This window comes from Bos javanicus, chromosome 22 (genome assembly GCF_032452875.1).
Source record: "Bos javanicus breed banteng chromosome 22, ARS-OSU_banteng_1.0, whole genome shotgun sequence".
In the NCBI taxonomy this organism is placed as follows: Eukaryota; Metazoa; Chordata; class Mammalia; order Artiodactyla; family Bovidae; genus Bos; species Bos javanicus.
Window position 1 is genome coordinate 10,690,190 of NC_083889.1, and position 22,139 is coordinate 10,712,328.

Consider the following 22,139-nt stretch of genomic DNA (forward strand, 5'->3'; position numbering starts at 1 on the left):
CATCTCTGCCTGCTGAGGATTCCTTCTATCGGGAGGAACGGGGAACAGGCTGCACTCCCCAGGGGAGAAGCTGTAGAGCTGCTCCGTAAGGGGGATGGGAAGGGTGCAAGCCTGTGGCCACCCCTGCCGTCAGGCGTGAGGGAGGAGAAGGCAGGTTGCACTGTTGTGTGTTTGGCTGTGTCAGGATAGGATTTCCATAAACCTGCAGCTGCAGAAGTTGACTGAGCCCCGAACTGTATTCTTTGCCCATCCTTCTTGTAATTGGCAAGGAACATTAAGCACCTGGCTGTTGTTATAAAACCAAGATTATTTTTTTTCAGATAGGGGATATGGAGGGACTGTGTGAGCAGTGGGTAGTGGGTATGAAATAGGAAAACTATATTCACTCTTTCCCTTCCTCCCTGCAGAACACGGCTGGTGTTATACATGTTGCCCATGGATTTCCAATAATTCTTTATCCCTTTGAAAATACCTTCTGAATGTTTGCCTCTAAAATCCTTCAAGGGGAGCGGCACGGATGAGACTGTTATAAAAAGCCTCCTGCTCACCTGAGTTTATTTTGGCTCTGCACAAGGGCTTTGGGACTCAGGAGGCATACTGATTTTGGCTGCATGTCAGCAAGTGTCCCAGAACCACCATACAAATGGAAACCCCTTGCGATTCATTCACTGATCATATTCCTGTTGAGCAGTGAGCCCTGCATTGTGTTTGGGTCGGGGGGATGTGACGGTAGGCATGACAGATGTACAGAAGAGGGCATTGTGCTGGCTGTCCCCTGTGTCATAGATGAATGACCAGCTGCCTTCAGAACCACCTGTTCTGCATGGAGAAGCCAGGGAAGGCTGCTTTGAGGGGAGCCTTGAGCTGGGACCTGTAGGATACATGAAGTTAACCAGGCAGAGGAGGGATGGAAGAGCATTTCGATCAGAGGGAAGAATGTGTGCAAAGGCCCTGTAGCAGAAAGGAGCATAGCACGGGTCAGGAATAAGAGCAGGCCCACAGGACTGGGGAGTCTGGGACAGACTGGGGGACAGTCTGGGGGAGGGTAGCAGGAGAGATGATGTCCTCTCTAGGACATCAGTAAGTTCCACTTAATCCTTCCCTCACCCATCCTGAGACCTAATCTCTACATGCTGGGCAGAATGTGACCTTCTGCCTTGGAGGCACGGTGTCAGCAGCTTTCTGCCGGCAGGACACAGGCCAACTCCCCTGGGACAGAGATCTGCCACTTTCCGTTTGCTCCACCCAGGTCTGCATGTGACAAAGCTCTGGTCAGTCATTTTCTGGGATGTGTGTTGGGACACCAGCTCTGTCCCCATTTCTACCCCCGCTCCTCCCACCCTGCCCACTAGCCCTGGTTGTTACCAACTAGAGGGGACCTGTGTTGAACCCAGAAAAGCTGCTGGGTGATCTTGGGCCAGTTTGTTCATGTCCTTGACCTGAGGATGCTATCAAATACAGTGAGAAGGATGAAACGTCTCCTGCGTGGCTGTTGAAGATTAGATGAGAGTGTTGTTATGGTGACCTGTAAAAACATGTCTGAAGTGCCTTTTCCATGGCTTCTGGGTGTTTCCAAAAAGAAGCTTTGAGTCCGAAGTGTTAACTGCGAACTCTGTTGGGCTTTATCCTCTGTGGCTGTTTTCTTCAACATGTCAGCATCTTCCTGCCCCTCCTCTTGAATTCAGCTGCAGTGAGACCCAGGGCTTTGTGCCAACATGGAACAACTCAGGCTTTAACTGTTATTCCTGTGTCCTCTCCATGACCTTGCTGGGAATAGAAACCTTTGGTCTATTCCAGGTTGCTGCCAAATGTTACCAAAAGGGAGGGGCGCTTGAGAAGGAGAAGCTGGCTCTGGCCCACAACACTGCCCTGAACATGAAATCCAAGAAAGTCAGCCTCAAGTAAGAGTCCTGGGGGGAAGGGGGGACTTCTCTGGCGGTCCAGTGGTTAAGACTCTGCCTTCCAATGCAGGTTGTACAGGTCTGATCCCACATGCCTTGAAGCCAAAAGCCAAAATATAAAACAGAAGCAATACTGTAACAAATTCAATAAAGACTTTAACAATGGTCCCTAGATGTTCATTAACAGGTGAATAGCTAAAGAAGCTGTGGTACGTATATGCTGGATACTACTCAGCCATAAAAAGGAACGCATTTGAGTCAGTTCTAATGAGGTGGATGAAAAGTGAAAGTCACTCAGTCATGTCCAACTCACTGCAACCCCATGGGTATACAGTTCATGGGATTCTCCAGGCCAGAATACTGGAGTGGGTAGCCTTTCCCTTCTCCAGGGAATCTTCCCAACCCAGAGATTGAACCCAGGTATCCCGCATTACAGGCAGATTCTTTGTTGGCTGAGCCATAAGGGAAGCCCAAGAATATTGGAGTGGGTAGCCTATCTCTTCTCCAGGGGATCTTCCCAACCCAGGAATCCAACAGGGGTCTCCTGCACTGCAGGCAGATTTTTTAACCAACTGAGCTGTGAGGGAAGCCCTAATGAGGTGGATGAACCTAGAGCCTGTTATACAGAGTGAAGTAAGTCAGAAAGAGAAAAGCAAATACCATATATTAACACCTATATACAGAATCTAGAAAGATGGTCCTGATGAACCTATTTGCAGGGCAGGAATAGACACGCAGACATAGAGAACAGACTTATGGACAAGGGCAGGGGGAGGAAGGAGAGGGTGAGATGGAGAGAGCAGCATGGAAACATATACACCGCCATATGTAAAACATAGCCAGTGGAAATTTGCTGTATGACTCAGGGAACTCAAACTGGGGGTCTATAACCCAAAGTGATGGGGAAAGGTGGGACGTGGCAGAGAAGCACAAGAGGGAGGAGACATATGCTCATCTATGGCTAATTCATGTTGATGAATTTACCAATATTATAAAGCAATTATCTTTCAGTTAAAAATAAATAAAATTTTAAAACAAAGAGTCTCGGTGTCATTTCAGGTTTGCCCTGATGGGAGCTGCCAGTTCAGTTTATTGGTGTCATAGCCCATGAAACTCTGTTTTGTTTCCCCCTCCCAGGGAAAAGCAGGTGGAGTATTTGGAGCTGGCTAAGACCTATTTGGAGTGCAAGGAGCCAAAGCTGTGCCTTAAGTGTCTGAGTTACGCCAAGGAGTTCCAGCTGTGTGCCCAGCTCTGCGAGCGGCTGGGAAAGGTACGCCCGGCCCGCAGCTGTTCCTGGGAGAACTGGGCTCCACTGGGCAAGTGGAGGGGGGGCCCCAGCCTCCCTCCTCCTGTATCAGGGAGGGCTCCTGTCCTCCCAAGAGAGAGAGGTTGGCTGTGTTGACTCTGTGGGTGGCCCTTCTTTCTCCATTTGCTCAAAGATTAGATGGTTCCAAGGACTGTGTATGTGTGTGTTTGTGTGTCCATGTCTCTACGAGCGTTTGTGACCCGTTATTAACCACAGGGAGGCCACATGTTCACATAAGGGAAAACGGGTTTCAAAGAGTCCTGCCTTCTCTTTCTCTGTGTTCAGTCTGGAGTCAGCCTGGGTGGACAGTCTGGCTCATACATGGTGGTTTCTCTGTGTCCCACAGCCCTTACTCTAGGTCTGCAGGGACCAGTCTGGCAGCTGCTAGCCACAAGTGGCTACCTAATGAAACATTTAAGTTAATTAAAGTGTAATAAAGTCAAAAATTCAGTTCTGAGGTCTCGCAAGCCACATCTCATTGCATGCTGTGATGGAACATGTCCGTCATTCTAGAAGCGCCAGTGGAGAGACCTGGAGGTCCAGGACACAGGACTGTCAGCATGGTCAGCCATGCACAGCACAGACTGCTGTTGTCTGCAATGAGATGAACTCCCAGGGCGAGAGTAGGCACTTAGAGATTTTTATGGCCATTTGGCATTGCTCTGACATCCGAGTGGTGATGATTTTCTTAGAGATTCATCTGTCCTCCTTGTTATTGAGATATAATTGATGTATATCATTATATTGGTTTTAATTGTACAAATGTAACGATTCGACACAAAGATACATTACACATGATCATGGCCGTAAGTTTAGTGAATGTCCGTCACCACACATAGTGACAGTCTGGTTTTCTTACGACGAGAAAACCTAAGATCACCTTCATTTGTATGTGGGAGCTGAAAAATAAACAAACAAATAGAACGAAACAGGAACAGAATCGCAGGTGTGGAGAACAAACCAGTGGTTACCAGAGAGGAGTGGGAAAATAGGTGAAGAGGATTGAGAGGCACAGACTGCTACTGCTGCTGCTAAGTCGCTTCAGTCGTGTCTGACTCTGTGTGACCCCAGAGACGGCAGCCCACCAGGCTCCTCCGTCCATGGGATTTTCCAGGCAAGAGTACTAGAGTAGGGTGCCATTGCCTTCTCCGAAGAGGCACAGACTACCAGGTATAAAATAAGTAAGTTATAATATATAATGTACAGCACAGGGAGTGTAGCCAATACTTTACAGTAGCTCTGTGTGGTGTGTAATCTGTAAAAATATCAAATTCAAGAGTTTACACCTGAAGCTAATATAATATTATAAATAAACTATATTACAATAAAAAAAATTTTTAAAGATCTACTCTGTCATCAACTTTCACATATACAGTACAATATTATTAACTAGTCAAATCCTGTACATGAAGCAGTTCATTTAAAATTAAGAAGTTTTTTATTGACGTATAGCTGAAGTGCAGTAATATTAATGTTAACAATGCACAGTGTAGTGATTCCCAATTTTTAAAGGTTATACTCTATTTATAGTCATTATAAAGTACTAGCTCTATTCCCCATATTGTACAAAATATCCTGTGGCTCATTTTATACCTAATACTTTATACCTCTTAACGCTATTAACACTCTCTTCTCTCTTGCCCCTCCCCCCAGACTGGTAACCACTCTTTTGTTCACCATATCCGTAAGTCGTCTTTTATGTTTTATTCACTGGTTTGTTGTATTTTTTAGATTTCACATGTAAGTGATATCATACAGTATTTTTCTGACTTTTTTTTCACTTACCATAATGTCCCCAAGTCCATCCATGTTTCTGCCAGTGGCAGAGTTTCTTTCTTTTTTGTGGTTGAACAGTATTCCATTGTGTGTAGGGACCATATCTTTGTTCAGTCATCTGTGGATGGACACTTAGGTCGTTCCCGTGTCTTGGCTACTGTGAATAATACGAAGCAGTTCTTTTTACTGTACCTGTTGTGGCGGGTTGGACGTGCGGCCGTCTGGTCCTTACCACGGGTGCTGTGTTTCTGCCTGCATTGAGCATTATTGACCCTCCAGTAGGGAGCGGAGTGTCCGTGTCTGTATGTGAACTGCAGGAACTCCTGAACCAAGGCTTTGGGCGGGGTGGGGATGGTACCTACTGGGAAGTTTGAAGTGTGGCCCCCAGTCAGTGTCAGAAAAGGTAAGACCCTCCCCCCTCCCACGGCTGCCTGCCTCGCCCCATGTGTACTATGGGGTGTGACTCATTAGGATGTGGGAGAAGCGGGGTGCAACGGGGATTTCAGTGTGGGTAGGAAGTTTGGATAGTAAGATTTCAGAGCTAGATGGTTTCCAAACTCTCCATCTTCGTCTCCCAGCCTCCAGCCTCCAAGGCACCAGCGCCTGGGGCCCTAAGCGGTGGCAGCTGCAAGGGAAAGACCTGAACCGGCCGCTTTTCCCTGTTTGCCTGGCAGCGCCCGTGCTGGCTGAGCCAGAGACCCCGTCCTTGTCTGCTCATCTTGCCTTCCCGAGGCTAACGAGCTCCGCCTCTGAAAATGAGATGGGGTCCAGGAGGGCAGATGTCCAGCCTGTGTCCCTTTCTACGACCCCAGTCCCTTCAAGATGTGGAGGCCACCCTGGTCCTGGAAGCACACCTGCCAGCCTTCCTCACGTCCCCAGGGTTGACCACTGGGGCCACCTCCTCCTGCCTTCTCTCCCTAGCACATTCCAGCATCTCTGAGCCCCATCCGGGGAAGAGTCTGGTCCCTTTCTTTGCACAAGCCCCTCCCCGGAAGAATGTTTGTTCAACCCTCAGCCAGCATCAGACCTCTTGTGGTCATCCAGCAAACTAGCCAGCACAATACAAATGGACCACCTTTTGCAAAATCCCTAGGCCAAACGGCCTCTCTGTTCCCTGCCCCCAAACGTGCTGATCCTGGGGAGAGGGTGTGTGAGGAGGGCCATGGGAGCAGAAGGTTTCCTTTTAGGGATTCCTCTGCCTTGCCTGCTTGCTGCATCTCTAAAGAGCAACGCAGTTTCCCTGGCAACTGCTCAGGGCCCTTGCTCTGGGTGGTGGAGCCCAGAGACCCACTTGGGGGCCTGCTTAAAACAGTCAGCCCTCCTCTCTCTCGATCCAGTTGGGTGCACGCTTGCACCTAAGGGGGCCTGTGTTCACCCCAGGGGTTTCCTTCTGAGTAGTCAGCCTTGTTGAGGAGAGGAAAAAGGTGGCTAGAGGTTATGAATATGGAGATTATGAAGATGGGTCTGGGAGTTCCCTGGTCTGTGAGATCTCTGGATGTAGCAAAAATGCACACCTGAATCTTGTTCATATTTTGGCATTTTGTGTCGCTTCTCTTGTTAAATAAAACCCAGTGAGGTTTATTAGAGGGCCTAGCATATTGCATTTTTTGGTCCCATTTTGATTCTGTTTTCTCTTTGGAATTCAAATGCAGCCAGTCAAGTTAGGAAATGAAATATTCAACAAATAAGTAGACCCCCTGTTCCCACCCAGTACTGTGGGTGCTTGGCGACCAGCAGGCAGCAGAGCAGGGGCGTCTGCCTTTGTTGTTTCCCTTTCTGGCGTGGGAGGGAGATGACAGAGCCAGTAGTGCAGAAGATGTCTGCAGGGATGAGGGCTGGCAGAGGGGACAGAGGATGTCAAGTGTTGGTTGGTTTTTTTTTTTTTTAAATGTGGACTGCTTTTAAAATCTTTATTGAATTTGTTACAACATCGTTTCTGTTTTATGTTTGGGTTTTTTGGCTTTGAGGCATGTGGGGTCTTAGCTCCCCAACCAGGGATAGAACCCGCCCTCCCCCCACCACTTGCATTGGAAGGCAAAGTCTTAACCATTGGACCCCCAGAGAAGTCTCATGGTGTTGCTATTTGAGATGGAGGCAGGGTCAGGGAGCTGACTTTTGCACAGAGATCACGATAGCTGGAGGGCGTCGCAGACAAAAGCCCCCAAGGTGGGAGAGTGTGATCGAGTTTGAAAAACAGCAAGGAAGCCAGTTTGACCAGAGCAGAGGGAGTGGGGTCAAAATGGTAAAATGAGCCAGAGACGATGGCTAGAATGAATCAGGTAGGATCCCGTGGTTCATGGTGTGCTGAGTCGCGTCCGGTAACTGTAGCCCTTGAGGCTTCTCTGTGCATGGAATTTCCGAGGCAAGGTTACTGGAGTGGGTTGCCACTTCCTACACCAGGGGGACCTCTCCAACCCAGGGAGCTGCGTCTCTTTCGTGTCCTGCATTGGCATCACATGGGAATCCCCAGTCCATGATATGAATGCTTGCTAAGTCACTTCAATCGTGTCAGTCGTGTCTGACTCCATGCGACCCTATGGACTGTAGCCCACCAGGCTCCTCTGTCCATGGGATCCTCCAGGCAAGAATACTGGAGTAGATTGCAGGTCCATGATAGGGGCTGGATTTGTTCGGGCATGAGGGGAGCCAGTGAAAGTACTGATTGGAGGAATGATGTGAAACAACTTATTGGAATAAGAGAGCTCAGTAGGCAGTGAGAGTAGAAACAGAAAGACCAGTTAGGAGGGTCGAGTAGTGGCTTAGGTTCAGATGTTGCGGCTTCTATTGCCCTCCCGGTGGTGCAGGTGCTAAGAGCTCCTGTCCAGTCCAAGAAATGTTGGGAGAGCCAAGTCAGTGGGATTCAAGGTTCCCCCACTGCAAATTGCCAGTTCACGACCTTTGTCTAGTTTTCCTGAACGTCTTTTTCTTATATTTGCAGGAATCCATCTTATGTTCTAGACCTGCCTACTCTTGTATAGTAACCAGCGGCCACATGTGGCAATTTGTATTAAAATTAACTAAGTGAAACTTAGAAATCCAGCCCCTTGTTTGCACTGTCCACACATTCCCGTGCCCACTGTTCACATGTGTGTGTGTGCTTAGTCGCTCAGTCGTGTCTGACTCTTTGCAACCCCATGGACTGTAGCCTCCTCTGTCTGTGGAATTCTCCAGGCAAGAATACTGGCGTGAGTAACCTTCTCCAGGGGATCTTCCCAACCCAGGAATCGAACCCAGGTCTCCCCCATTGCAGGCGGATTCTTTACCGTCTGAGCCACCAGGGAAGCCTCCACATGTGTCTAGTGGATACAGAATTGGACAGATAGATGGATAAACCGATATAGAACATTTCCACCTTCACAAAAGGCTCCCTGTGACAGTGCTGGTCTAGATATAATGCTTCCATTCTCTCTGTTAACTGCGTTTCACACGCCCTCAGCTGAACAGTTTAGATGTACAGTTGACCCTTAAACAGTGTCGGTGTTGCTCTGACCCTCCACACAGCTGAAAATCCATGTGTGGTTTATACTTGTCCCTCTGTATCTGAGGTTCCTCTGTGTCCTCAGTTCCACAGCAGGAATTCAACCAACTGCAGACCATGTAGGACTGTAGTATTTATTACTGAAAAAAAGAATCTGTGTATAAGTCGACCCATGTAGGTCAAATCTGTATTGTCAACTGTAATCAGATCCATCAATATCTCCCCCGAAGTTTGTGTGGTTTGAGTTTTGTTGAAGACTTTCTTGACCTCAAAGTCAGAGATATTCTCATACATTCTCCTCCAATGTAGCTTTCCTGGTGGGTGAGACAGTTAAGAATCTGACTGCAATGCAGGAGACTTGGGTTCGATCCCTGGGTCAGGAAGATCCCCTGGAGGAGGAACCAGCAACCCACTCCAGTATTCTTGCCTAGAGAATTCCATGGACAGAGAGCCTGGAGGGCTACAGTCTATGGGATAATAAAGAGTTAGATAGGACTTAAATGGCAACCCACTCCAGTGTTCTTGCCTGGAGAATCCCAGGGACGGGGGAGCCTGGTGGGCTGCCGTCTATGGGGTTGCACAGAGTCAGACACGACTGAAGTAACTTGGTAGTAGTAGTATCGACTGAGACACACACACACACACACACACACACTCCTTCAATAGCTTTCTCACTTACACCTTTAACCACCTGGGGCTTCTATTTGTGTATGGTGTGAGGTTGGTATTTCACTTTATTTTTCTTCATGAAAAGAATTAGTTTTCCTAAATTACCTAGGTTTTAGTGTTTTTCACTGGATTCTAACAGATTCCAGACTTACAAACATCCTCTTTATTATTCATGGTTTTGGTTTACTTTTAAGATGAAAAATTGTTATAAATATACTGAATAAAATTTTACTCTGTCCTAGGTAAGAGATGCCGCCTATTTCTATAAGCGAAGTCAGTGTTACAAAGATGCTTCCCGATGCTTTGAGCAGATTCAGGAATTTGATCTAGCCCTCAAAATGTACTGCCAAGAGGAGCTGTTTGAAGAAGCTGCTATGGCAGTAGAAAAGTAGGTGGTTTTATTCTCTTCCTTCCTTTTCCCCATCCCCAAGCCCTACCTTTCCGTTGCTCCTTGGGGAGGTGTTATCTTGCTCTTCTTTTTGTTTTTATCCCTGACCATGAAATTTGTGGGATCTTACTTCCCCGACCAGGGATCAAACCTGTGCCCCCTGTAGTGGAAGCACCAAGTCGTATCCACTGGTCCACCAGGGAAGCCCCTATCTTGCTCTTCTGAAGTGGCTTGACCAGTCACCCTCCTTACACTTGAGTGGTGGCCTTGGTGCTGAGTCAAGAGTTCCTTGAACACAGTGTCATGAGGAGAAGGGGCAGAAGAAGATGAAGGATGTATTATTGCAAGTATGTATATCACATGCCCAGCAATGTCCTGGTTGATGGTTCTGACCTCTCCACCTTTACCAGCTGAGTTGACAGTTTCACTGACGTGGACAGATAGAGGTCAGAGCACTAGTGGGCAGTCAGGGTTGTGGGCACTGATATATGTGTATATGATATGTATGCCCACATGCCCGTAGTCGTATGACACACAAGTTTCATACATGACCTAGAGGAGCCTCCTTGAGCCTTCAGCCTAACTGATGTTCCAAAGATGAAGTGGAAACAGATGGGGTTAACAGCTGATAAGGACTCTAGAAACATCAGACCTCCTGATGCCTCCTGGTAGGAGGTCTTCCAGGTGGAAGGAGACAGCTAGAATTGCAGAGGCTGCTGTTCTGCATTTCTGCTCAGCAGCTCCTGGAAAAGTAGGCTGTGGCTTGGTTCTGTATTTTCTTTGCTTTCTACTAAATTATACATGTGACAAAATGAACAGGATTGACCAGGTGTTCAAGCTTTATATTTTTAAGTTAGCATTTATTAAAGTATATCATATAGTTTTTAAAAGTGCATAATTTTCACAAGATAATACACTTGTATAAAGAAAAGAAAGAAAGTGAAGTCACTCAGTCGTGTCTGACTCTTTGCAACCCCATGGACTGTAGCCTACCAAACTCCTCCATCTATGGGGTTTTCCAGGCAAGAGTACTAGAGTGGGTTGTTGTTTCCTTCTCCAGGGGATCTTCCCGACCCAGGGATCGAACCCGGGTCTCCTGTGTTGTAGGCAGACGCTTTACGGTCTGAGCCACCAGGGAAGCCCACACTTGTATAACCAGCACCTGGATAAAGAAATTGAGTTTTATGTTGAGAAATGGAACAGTAACTGTCTAGTGTCACAGTAAACGAGCATATTTCTTTATCCAGGTCTTTGGTGCTATTATGCATAAGATACACACAGCATGTATATATTAGTCAGCTCAGGCTGCCATAATGAAATGCCATAGATTGGGTGGCTTAAAGAACAGAAATTTATTTTCTCATAGTTTTGGAGGCGAGAAGTTCACCATCAGGGCTCCAGTCAATTGGGCTACTGGTGAAGCTCTCTTCCTTCCCTATCTGCTGTCAGTTCTTATAAGGAATCCTATTAGATCAGGACTCCACCCTTATAACCTCAGATAACCCTAATTACTCCCTTAGAGGCCTCATCTCCAAATACAGTCACACTAGGGGTTAGGATTTCAACATATGAATTGTAGGGGTCACAAACCGTCAGTCTGTAGCAGGATGCCAGCTGTGGCATTGATTGTGTACCCAGTTGTCAGGGTGCTATGTAATTGACCAGGACAGTTTCCTTGTGATGCCATATGATGAAAGCAATTGAGAGGGTTTTGGGGGTTTTTTTGTACTTTCAATTATTTTAATCTTCTGTTCTCACTTTGTCAGGATAGCATTGAATGTTTCCCAGAAACATTTTTTGGGGTCTCTCATTATTTTGTTTATCAGCTTTCCTGAGATATTCAACCAACTCTTTATTGATATGTTGAGTTGAGATCTAAGTGTCGTCAGTACTAATTGGAGCCTAGCACTTGATTTGTCTGAGAGTCTTTTGAATGTTCTACATACTGGATGTAGAATTCAATTGCTAGCTGGCCTGACTTAACATGTAATTAGAACATTTTAGATTTGAAAACCAAATACCTGGTTAGTTCCTTAAACGTGCTATAAATGCCTTCTATTCTATCAGCCAAAGCTTATGAGAGGAACTCATCCTCAGTCACACCTGTTCAGAGAGGTCCTGTTATAAGAGGGGATCTGATGTTTGTAAGATGACCCCAGGGCAGCAGGAGGTTCCTGGGCATCTCTGGTTGTGAGGAAATATGTTTTGTCCCCTGCAAGAGTTCAAAAGTAGGCATGTTTCACTGGATTGGCCCAGTGCCTTAAAAATTGGTATGTGGGATATACTCACTTGGATCAACAGTGTCAAAGGGAACTTGACTTCAAGGCTTCATTCATCTCACACTAAATCAATCACATGCATTCTTGGTAAAAAGAGAAGAGCCGCAAGTTGGATAATAAGAGGAAGACTGATGTAATGGCTGGTGTGTCTGCAGCCCCCATCGCCACACTTTCTCCTTTATCAGGTATCAGCCTCCATAGGCTATATACCCAAAATGATTAGCAAGCTCTTATGCAAATTTAAGGGATTTTTTTCCCCCAAGAATAATTTTGACTATGCATACTTTATGCCCTACAGGTTGACTTCTAACGTAAATGTCACTTGCCTAGGATGAAACTCCATTGTATTCTTTTTTGCAAATTTTTTTTAATATTTATTCTTTTTTGGTTTTGTTTGGGTTTGTTTCTTTTTTCTTTTTGTGAAACTCCACTATATTTCATTAATTAAACATACTAGTGCTGGGTTCCTTTGGGGAATAAAGAATTAATTTTATAGCATAAAATGAAGTCTTGATAAACCTGCTGGCTAACTTCAGGTCCAGTTTGGCAGGTCCTGTCTACAAGTGCCATTTTATACAAGTTGCTCTGTTCTGCACTTTATAAATTTTATATGGGGTGATGCCCAGTTGACATCAGTGTTGTCTGTCTTTGCAGGTATGAAGAAATGCTAAGAGCCAAGGCCCTTCCTGTCTCCAAGCTCACCTATTCTGCCAGCCAGTTTTACTTGGAAGCTGCAGCCAAGTACCTGAGCATGAATAAAACGAAGGAGATGATGGCTGTGCTCTCGAAGCTCGATATTGAAGACCAGCTGGTGTTCCTGAAGTCTTGGAAGCGGCTGACGGAGGCCGCCGACCTGCTCAACAGGGAAGGTCGGAGGGAAGAGGCTGCGCTGCTGATGAAGCAGCACGGTTGCCTCTTGGAGGCTGCCAGGCTCACTGCCGACAAGGACTTCCAGGCCTCGTGTCTGCTAGCGGCCGCCCGTCTCAACGTGGCCAGGGATTCCGACGTTGACCTTACCAAGGCCATCCTCAGAGAAGCCCTGGACCTCTGCCATCAGACCAACCAGGTGTCTGGCATCGCCCAGGCCCACTTCCTGCAGGGGGTGATCATGAGAGATTTCCTGAAGCTCAAGGATGCTTTCCTGAAGTTTGACACCCTCAACCACTCGGCAGGGGCAGTGGAGGCGCTCTACGAAGCCACCAGCCACTGTGAGGTCCAGCCTGAGGATGTCCTAGCTCTGGCTCCAGGGGGTCTCGGGGTCCTCCTCGATCTGGTCAGGGCCCTCAGAAGGGTGACCACCAACGCTGAGAAGGAGATGGTCAAGTCTTGCTTCGAGTTTTTTGGGATCTTACAGGTGGATGCCAAGTACTGTCAGATAGCTCAGAACGACCCCGGACCCATATTACGCATCATTTCTGACCTGGATTTGAACTTGAAAGAGAAGAAAACAAAAGACCATTTCTTGATAATGATGGATCAGGTAAAATTAGCCCTAAACAAACACCTTCTGAGCAGGCTATGTCAGATCACAGAGAGCCTGCTTACAAAGACCTACCCGGGTGTCTGCATGAAGTTTCTCGTGGGCTTAAAATGCGAGGATGGACGCTGTGAAGACTTCCACAGGCCTTTGCGGCGTCACGAGGCCAAGTGTTTGGTCCAGTCAAAAATACACCTGGTGGCCATCAAGGGGTTACTGTTGGAAGCCAAAAGAGTATTCTCGAAAGTCTTAGCTGAAGGACTTGAGGAGATTGATTACATTTTGTCTCTGGACAAGCACGGCCTTTGCAAATCTTTGCTGAATGTCGTCTTCCCTAAGCATTTCCACCAGCGAGTGTTGTCAGAAAACCCCATGGCGTGCAAAGAAGTCCTCAAGCCACATTACAAATCCTTCCGATCCTACAGGTCTGCCCTGAAAGAATACATCCACGTCCTGTTTCAAAACGAACGGGCCCGAAGCCGCCGGGAGTCCACGGACCTGTGGCTGAGCGCCATGCAGGCTTTTCTTCTCTCTTCCAGCTACCCCGATGAGCTCGACAAGCTGCTGTACCAGGAGGAAGACCAGTACAACCGGGAACTCAAAGCCCTGCAGTCTGAACAAGAGAAAAGGGGCAGGGACAGAGGCAGCAGGATGAAAGGAATAGAAGGGAAATTCGGCATGCTGGCGCCCAACAAGGATGACGAGAGTGCGGAGAAGCCCCACCTGTGCTTCATCCGACTGCTGCAGGACTCCATCCACCAGTTCTACGTGTGCAGGAACCCAGAAGACTACAAGAGGCGCTTTTTCCGTTTCATGAATGTCCTGGTCAAGAGGTGCAAAGAGCCACTGATCCCCAGCATCGGGAACACGGTGGCCCTGCTGGAGTTGCAGTTCATCCACTGCGGGGTGGTCCTGGCCCGCCTCTCCAAGAATGCCGTCTTGTGCCTCCCGAAGAGCTACATCGCTCTCTTGCATTACTGGGAGTTCCTGTTTAGCAAGAAGGACCAGGAGCCCGGGGACGTGTTCGCCATCATTCAGGAGTACAGACCCAAGGACCTGACCAGGGCCATTCAGGAGTTCCGGTTCCACCTGTCTTACCTCGTCAAGGTGCTCTGCGGCTGCGAGAACGCCAACTTCAACGTCCTGCTGGACGCTTTCAGCGACATCGACTACGTGGTTTCTGGGGAGGCCGAGCGGACCCTGGTGCTGTGCTTGGTGATGCTGGTGAACACCAAGGGTGTGCTGCAGCCATCCTGCAAGCCTCTCCTGTCCAGCCAGTTCCAGGAGCTCGAAGCCAGGCTGCAGCTGCTGAGCATGGAATGCCCGGGCCGGGTCCCCGAGCGCCTGCTCAGAGTGGTGAAGCAAGTGCAGCTGGCAGTCAACGTGAAGTCCGTGGCGGAGGCGCTGCAGGACCTGCTCTTTGAGCGGGATGAAGAGTTCCTGATGGACTGCCACTGGCAGTGGGACAGTGGGCACGCCAAAGGGACCGCTGTGCGGGGTCTCTACCATGAGGAGGTCAGGCTGAACCGCCTGTTCTCCATGGATCCTGTGGGCTACTTGGCTGAACCCGAATACGAGGTCGGCCAGGACGAGCCGGAGGAGCTGGCCTTGGAGGGGGACCACCTCCTAGACGCTGTCCTCTCGCAGAAGCTGCGGAGGGCTTCCATCCGCCAGAAGATGCGGAGGGTATGCCTGGTGGTGTCTTTGTGCATCAGATGGAGGAGAGGAAGGGCGGGAGGCCAGGCCGAGCACTTCAGGGAGGAGGGCAGGGAGCCCGCGGCTGGGAATTTCAAAAAGGCTGACGTGGACCGGACCCAGTGCGACCTGTGCGGGGTCAAGTTCGCCCGCAGGCCCGAGAACTATTTCACCCCAGATCAGGCATTTGAGGGTGCAGCTCCCGAGGCTGTAGCCCTTTCTGGGACGGAGCTGGAAGATGAGCAAGGTTGGGAGAGGAGCAGTGAGTCCTACGAGCAGCACATCCTCCTGGAAAGCCACCAGAGTCAGCAAGTGGCTTACCAGAGGTACTTGGAGTTTTTCCGCGAGAAGGTGGACCCAGCTATGGAGGAAGGCAAGCTGGTGGTGCAGGACATGGAGCAGAGCGCTTGGGGCCCCAAACACCTGGGCTCCAAAGAGCACAGCCACATACTACAGAGGAAGGTCCAAGAGAACATCAAGAAGGTCTCCGACTCGGTGGAGGACCTCTACAGGCGGAAGGCCTGGGCTGATGGTAAGGGTCCTCGAAAGGCGGGCCCAGATGGTGGCGGAACCCGGGCTTTGAGGACTTGTGTCCAAGTCGAGCCCCTTTGTAGTGAGGTCTGACCTGGGGATGCTGGAATCTTGGCAGCAGCAGAGACACAAGTGAGGACCACGTGTTCTCCAGTCCCAGCAAAGCCCCGTTCTTTGGATCCCCCCTCCCCCAGTTAACCAGTGTGTCATAATCTTAGGGCAGGGTGGTTTCCCCTGGTATGACAGATAAGAAAAGGGTTTGCTAACCAATTCTATGGAGAAGATAGAAGGAGAATGCTTCCAGTCTTGAGAAAATTCTTTAAACCTTCCTTGGCTCATTCATTCAGGGATTTCTTGAGCACCTGCTATGGGCTGAACCCGATCTAGTGGCTCAGATGGTAAAGAATCTGCCTGCAATGCAGGAGACCTGGGTTTGATCCCTGGGTGGGGAATATCCCCTAGAGAAGGGAATACCTACCCACTCCAGTATTCTTGCCTGGAGAATTCCATGGACAGAGGAGTCTGGTGGGCTGCAGTCCATAGTGTCGCAAAGAGTCGGAAACGACTGAGCAACTAACACTTGACTTGACTAAGATCTAGCCTGCATATCTGGTCCTTCCCTTTTAGGAGGGTCCTCACACCACACCCAGTGTGAGCCTCTAAAAAGAATTCTTACATGATCTGTGAATCAGATTTCCTCTGACATCCTTATTAGCTACATCTTAGCAACACTGAGTAGAAATTATGTATGTTGTTGTTTAGTCACTAAGTTATGTCTGACTCTTTTTTACAACGCCATGGACTGTGGCCTGCAGGCTCCTCTGTCCATGGGGTTTCCCAGGCAAGGATACTGGAGTGGGTCCTCATTCCCTTCTCCAGAGGATCTTCCCAACACAGGGATCAAACCGCATCTCCTGCATTGGAAGGTGGATTCTTTACCACTGAGCCACGAGGGAAGAGGGAAATTATGTATAAAATTAGTGAAATTGTGTATGTTTAAATCATTCTAGAATTCAGACAGTCCAGTTGAAGGTAAGAACAGTTTGCAAAGCTTCCTCGAAAGGCTTGCTATTGGCAGTCTCTCCAGACAGGAACATGTAGTTTCTGCTCCTGGGAGCAGACAGCGGCCTTTCACTGCCCTTCTCAGAGGAAGTGGAGACAAGGGCCTGGGAGGTGGGGGCTTTGACGCTAGCACTGAGTGTCCTAATCCCTACAGCCGCCCCTTCACTCAAAGCCCTGGTTCTTTGGTTCTCTAGCGGAGGAGGTCATGGCTCGGCTGGTCAACATCCTGATCCCGTCCATCAGGGATGCACAGGAGTGGCTGAGGAAAACAGAGCTGCACCAGGAGGAAGGTGAGGAATCCTTCATCCCAGGGTGATGCTCTGGGTCTCGTGGCCCTTGGTTCTGCTGACTCCCCGGTCAGTCTGCAGTGGGGCCGCCTGTGTTGTGAGCAGTGGTCACTCACTGTCTAGGAACACCGCCCCCAGCGACTCTGATCAGTAGCAGCAGAGAGACTGGGCTCCCCCATCTGACTGTGAGGACTGTTACTCGGCTTATTGCTTTTCCAAAAATCTTTGCCACTCATGAGCTGCTACCAGTGATGCTCTATTACTACTCGTACTCTGTACAGTGACTCCCAGGATGGGCGGAGTGTGTCCCTTGATAAATGTTTGCCTGTGCAAGCCCTTCATGTGATTCCATGAGTGTATTTATATATTGAATGTCTGGAATGTATTAGCACTGTTGTGGGCTTGGGGATATTAAACAACTTTGTGAACTAAACAAACAAAATCTTTGGGGAACCTTGGCATACGTCTTCCTTCAGAGAATTTAAAGCTGGTATAGAGTGAGCCGGGGTTTCTTTCCTGACAGAATCTTCTTGCCGAATTCTGTATGGTCTGGAGCGCCTCCCCCTCTTGGCAGTATCTTCCTTCTCCAGCCTTTAGTATTTCACTTGTCCCAGATTGCCCGTCAGTGAGTCCTCGTGACCCAGATGCTACTGGAAAACCCAAACCCTGGAGCTGGGGAAAACTGGGAAGGACTTGACACAAAGGTCTCTGCCGATAATCTTTAGATTTTAGTCTCTGATGACACTGATTTTTTGTGGTTGCTTCAAACAGAAGAACATAACTGGGATACCACCTCAAGGTGCGGTTGAATTTGGTTTTTGTTGGACTTATTTTTCATTTAAAGGGCCTCTAAAAGAAGGGCAGAGCAGCTAGTCTGTAAAAGAACGTTCTGGAGAAGGATGTTTACTCTAGCTCTGGCTTTTTTTTCCTTTTTTTCAACATTAGGTGTTACTAGGATGTTATCATATATTACAGTAGAATGAAAAAAATCACCATTCTGCTTTTTCTTTTCTGCTTTTTAAATAGGTGTCGTTCAAGAAGATGTTTATGAAAATGAAGTGGAAGATTTTGGTGAGCTCCGTCCCAGAAGGCGTCCTCGGAAATGTGCAAAGAAGAAGCACTAACATCCACATGGCTGCTGCTTCTTAAACCTTCAGAATGTTCCTTCCTGACTTAGAATCCCAAGTGCTGGGGCAGAAGAGGAAAAGAATATATATTAGCATCGAAAGCGGGATGAGGGGGTCTGACATCACTTTTGCTTTTCATCCTTATCGTTTCTCTCTCTGTGGTGGCTTAGGGTACACTGCTTCCTCAGAGAAGGGGCCTCTTAAGTGCTTTTCCAAGTTCAAGTCCAGCAGGACTGGTTCTCCCTAAAACAAGCTCAGATGACCAGAGTCATAGCCTTGGGACCCACCTTGGGACCCACCCCCTGCCCCCCGAGGCCCCCAGGTTCTCTGGCTCATCATCAGCATGACCCCAGTCAGGGGCAGGTACACCCCTCACCTCAGTGTTACCACTGCCCTGGCCTGAGAACCATGCCTTCCCCAGATCTGCTTATCTCCATTCACACTGCCAGCCACCCCCGACCCCAGGCTGCACTGTGGTCGTCTCCAAGCCCACCTGTGACAGTTCTTCTGTTATATACTTTAGCCTTTTCTCTCCGTGGAAACTTTTCTGCCTGCCTTGCCCCCATTTGTTGAGGTCATTCTCAGCCACCTGTGCAAGTGGCGATTAGACTACCTCAGAATGTAGTCAAGAATTCCCCATCTCCTTGGGGAGCAGCCAGCCTCAGGACCAGCTCCCTAGAAGGAGAGGCTGGGGGATGTTGCCGCGGTGGGTTCCCGGCCTGTCTCTTCAGGGTTGTCTCTACCCTGTCTTGGCTGGTGCAGACATTCCAAACAGTGTTTTGTGTGTAGCCCTGTCTGTCTAGTTTCCTTGGGTCTCTGTGGCAAGTCGCCCTGGCTGACCTTGACATTCCGATGAGTTTCCCCACACTGAGCTCCCCACTGGGGCAAATTCATAGGGATTTGGCCGTGAGTCACTGCCCCATGGCTTGCAGGTCCGGGAAGAGGAGGGGACCGTGGGCCTGTTTGCAGGAGGCCACTGCTGCCCACTGAGCCATTGGTCTGTCCCTTTCTGGAAGCCCACCTGCCTCTCTCATGATCACTGCCCTCCCTGCCCCCAGTCCTGAGCCCACCCTGGTGCCAAAGGTCAGGCTCACGTTAGTCAGTCGCTGTTTCCTTATCCCCCCTGAACCTGCCTTCTTCCCTCTCCCTGTGCCGCTGCCGCTCTGGCTGCTCTTTGTTTTCTCTTCATTGTCTTTCTGAAATAACTCTGTTTCCTTGAAATGTAAGGTTTTTAATTTTTATTAGGTTATGATTCTACTTTTTATTCCAGGTGTTTTTATAAACTTCATTTGCCAGAAGAAAAAGAAAAAAAAAATCTTGCTGTATGATCACATTTTTATAAAGTTAAATCATTTCTCTTACATACATCTGTCCACTTGTTTATTTCTCATCTCTTTACTTAGAGACTCAAGGGGTAAATCTTAAAACTTGGTACATCTTAGGTGGGGGAGGGTTGGGTCAGCTGGTGGCTACTGATGCAGACAGAAGCTTGCTGTGTTTTCTGAAACTGAGAAATCCAGGAGCCCAAAGACCCACAGCTGGTTGCACCATCTCTTGAGGGCCTGCCTGTGTAAATTCTTTCCCTTTGGGTGTTTCCACACAGGCAGGGTTCTGAATAGGTAACAAGAACATTGCCCTGGGAGACAGGAGAGCCAGCCTTGAATCCTGGTCCTGTCCAAGGAGCCATTTAGTCTGGGACTAGTCAGACAGTCCACACGCCCCTAGGGCTGGAATGTGACCTCCTAGAGACTAGGGATCTGGTATGGTAGGTTTTGGGCCCAGTATTTAATAACAACGTAACCTTGTGTTAGGAGAAGGCAATGGCACCCCACTCCAGTACTCTTGCCTGGAAGATTCCATGGATGGAGGAGCCTGGTGGGTTACAGTCCATGGGGTTGCGAAGAGTCGGACACGAATGACACGACTTAGCAGCAGCAGCAGCAGCAGCAACCTTGTGTCAGTAGCTTCCCAGGTGGCGCCATGGTAAAGAATCCACCTGCCAATGCAGTTCAATCCCTGGGTCGGGAAGATCCCTGGAGGAGGAAATGGCAACCCACTCCAGTATTCCTGTTGGGACATCCCATAGACAGAGGAGCCTGGTGGGCTACAGTCCATGGGGCTGCAGAGTCAGACACGACTGACCATGCACGCTGCATTGTGCCGTGTGTACTGGTCATTTCTTGTCATGCATCTGCCTCCTTTGGGGTCTGTGCAGGACGGGAATCTGGGATTCACGGGTTCTCCAGGCATGACACCAGCTTCATCTCGGTGCCTAACCTCCTCCTCTCTCTCTCCCACACACACATACACACGCCCTATCTCCAGCTGACTCAGAGTCTGAGATCCCTTCAACATGTTCCCAGATTGATTCTATGTGATTGTCAGAAATCTGCACTCCTGGATGGTCCTTAAGTTCCTGACTCAAAGGACAGGTAACCCCTCTCCCTCACCCCTTAAGTCTCTTTCCTCGGCACTGAGACTGTCTTTACCCGATTGAGCCTGTCCCTCTAAACATGCTTTAGAGATTGTGCCTGTAGAGTGCAAGGCAGGTGGGGGCCACCAGGAGCCATCCCCCATCCAGCAGCCCCCACAACACCATAGAGGTTTAGAGTTGAACTTGACAGACCCGCATACCTTACAATGGCAGAGACAGCAGGCCTGCCAATGACTACGGAGCTGAGCCACACTCCCACTTGCCACCCAGAAAAATGTGTCTCCTCACTCACTAAGAGGGAGGGAAAGCCATCAGCAAGGTACCAGGCGTTCTTTAGGTGGGTTGTTGTTGAGAAACCTGCCTCCCAGTTCTGCAGGATCCTACCCTACTCAGAGCCTGTGTTCTCTGCTTAAAACACAGCATCTCACCCTCCTCAGTGGGGATGTGACCTGAGTGCCTGATAGAGTCCTTTGGGGTGATGGGCTGCTCAGAAAGGAGTACTGTCACCACAGGATCTTGGAAGCAAGCCCTAAGTTTGAAATCTGGCTACTTATTCTGGCCGTGGGCATTCAGACACGTTATTTAAAATCTGAGCCCGTGCAGGCACTTATAACATGGAAATAATGATACAAGCTTGGAGCTTGGGTGTAACTGCATTATCTTCCCTCCTACCCTGCCTCCCTCCCCTCGAGGGACCAAGAAGGCAAAAAGATGCCAGGCATCTATTTCCAGGGCAGGGAGAGGTGGTCACGGAGGATGATGAGCACCAGGGACAGAGCTGGGTCAGCTTTGTGTGGCCTGGATGGAAGTGGAGATATTTTTCTATGAGGGCTTTGTTCCCTGGGGCCCAACCTTTTTAGAGACTGAGGCTATTTTTAGCCCACGTTTTTGTGATTCTGCAGGACAGCTGTTTCAGGCAAGTATGTAGGCCACTCTGTGATATTTGGAGTCATCATTTTAAGGTTAGGGAGTGGGTTGGGGGAAGACAACGAGAATAACTCCTGAGTTTCCAGATGCATCGTTGGGAGATTTACCCCTACCCTGCAGAATGCTGCAGCCCGCATTTTCTTTGTGGCTACTCTGGAGCTTCTGGAGGGACCAAGCTGATAAACATCCTTTTCTGCGGGGTAGGGGAGGCCTTGCCACTTGGCGTGGGAGATCTTAGTTCCTGGACCAGGGATGGAACCTGCGCCCCCTGCAGTGGAAGTGTGGAGCCCTAACCACTGGACCATCAGTGAAGCCTCCAGATGAACACTTGTTACACTTAAAGTTGAGAGTGTTTGTCCTCTTCCAATTTTTTTTTTTTTTTTTGCCATTCTGCTTGCCAAAACCAAATCACGGTGGAGAAAAGTTTGGTGACACTCCTGCCAATGAGGCTGTGGAAGGTGGGCTTACCCACAGCCGTGGGAACAAAACCAGGACAGCCTTCCTGGAGGGCACGCTGACAGTATTAAGTTTAAAAAAGGACTCACCTTTGGACTCAGCATTTCTACTTTTTGTTTCTTAATTGTCATCATTTTTAATTGTAAAATACACACAACATGCAATTCACCATCTTTATTACTTTTCAGTGTTAAAACACATTCACACTATTGTGCAACCATCTCCAGAACTTTCTTACCTTGCAAAACTGAAACTGTACCTATTGCACAACTCCCCATTTCCCCTCCGCCCAGCCCTTGGAACCCCCCATTCCACTCTGCATCTTTGATTTTGACCACTCTAGGGA

General features: G+C 48.7%; 1 protein-coding gene across 6 annotated transcripts in view; it reads left to right on the forward strand.

Annotated features, from left to right (window-relative positions):
* TRANK1 (tetratricopeptide repeat and ankyrin repeat containing 1) overlaps positions 1 to 19,337 on the forward strand; it is a 97,162-nt gene extending 77,825 nt beyond the window's left edge. For all 6 annotated transcript variants that reach the window (XM_061395881.1, XM_061395880.1, XM_061395883.1 and 3 more), the window contains 6 exons: positions 1,798 to 1,901; positions 3,039 to 3,171; positions 9,373 to 9,518; positions 12,452 to 15,501; positions 16,757 to 16,852; positions 17,876 to 19,337. In XM_061395881.1, the coding sequence (XP_061251865.1) occupies positions 1,798 to 1,901; positions 3,039 to 3,171; positions 9,373 to 9,518; positions 12,452 to 15,501; positions 16,757 to 16,852; positions 17,876 to 17,973 (3,627 nt within the window). In that variant the 3' untranslated portion in view covers positions 17,974 to 19,337. The remainder of the gene's footprint in view (positions 1 to 1,797; positions 1,902 to 3,038; positions 3,172 to 9,372; positions 9,519 to 12,451; positions 15,502 to 16,756; positions 16,853 to 17,875) is intronic.
* Positions 19,338 to 22,139: the final 2,802 nt, after the last annotated feature.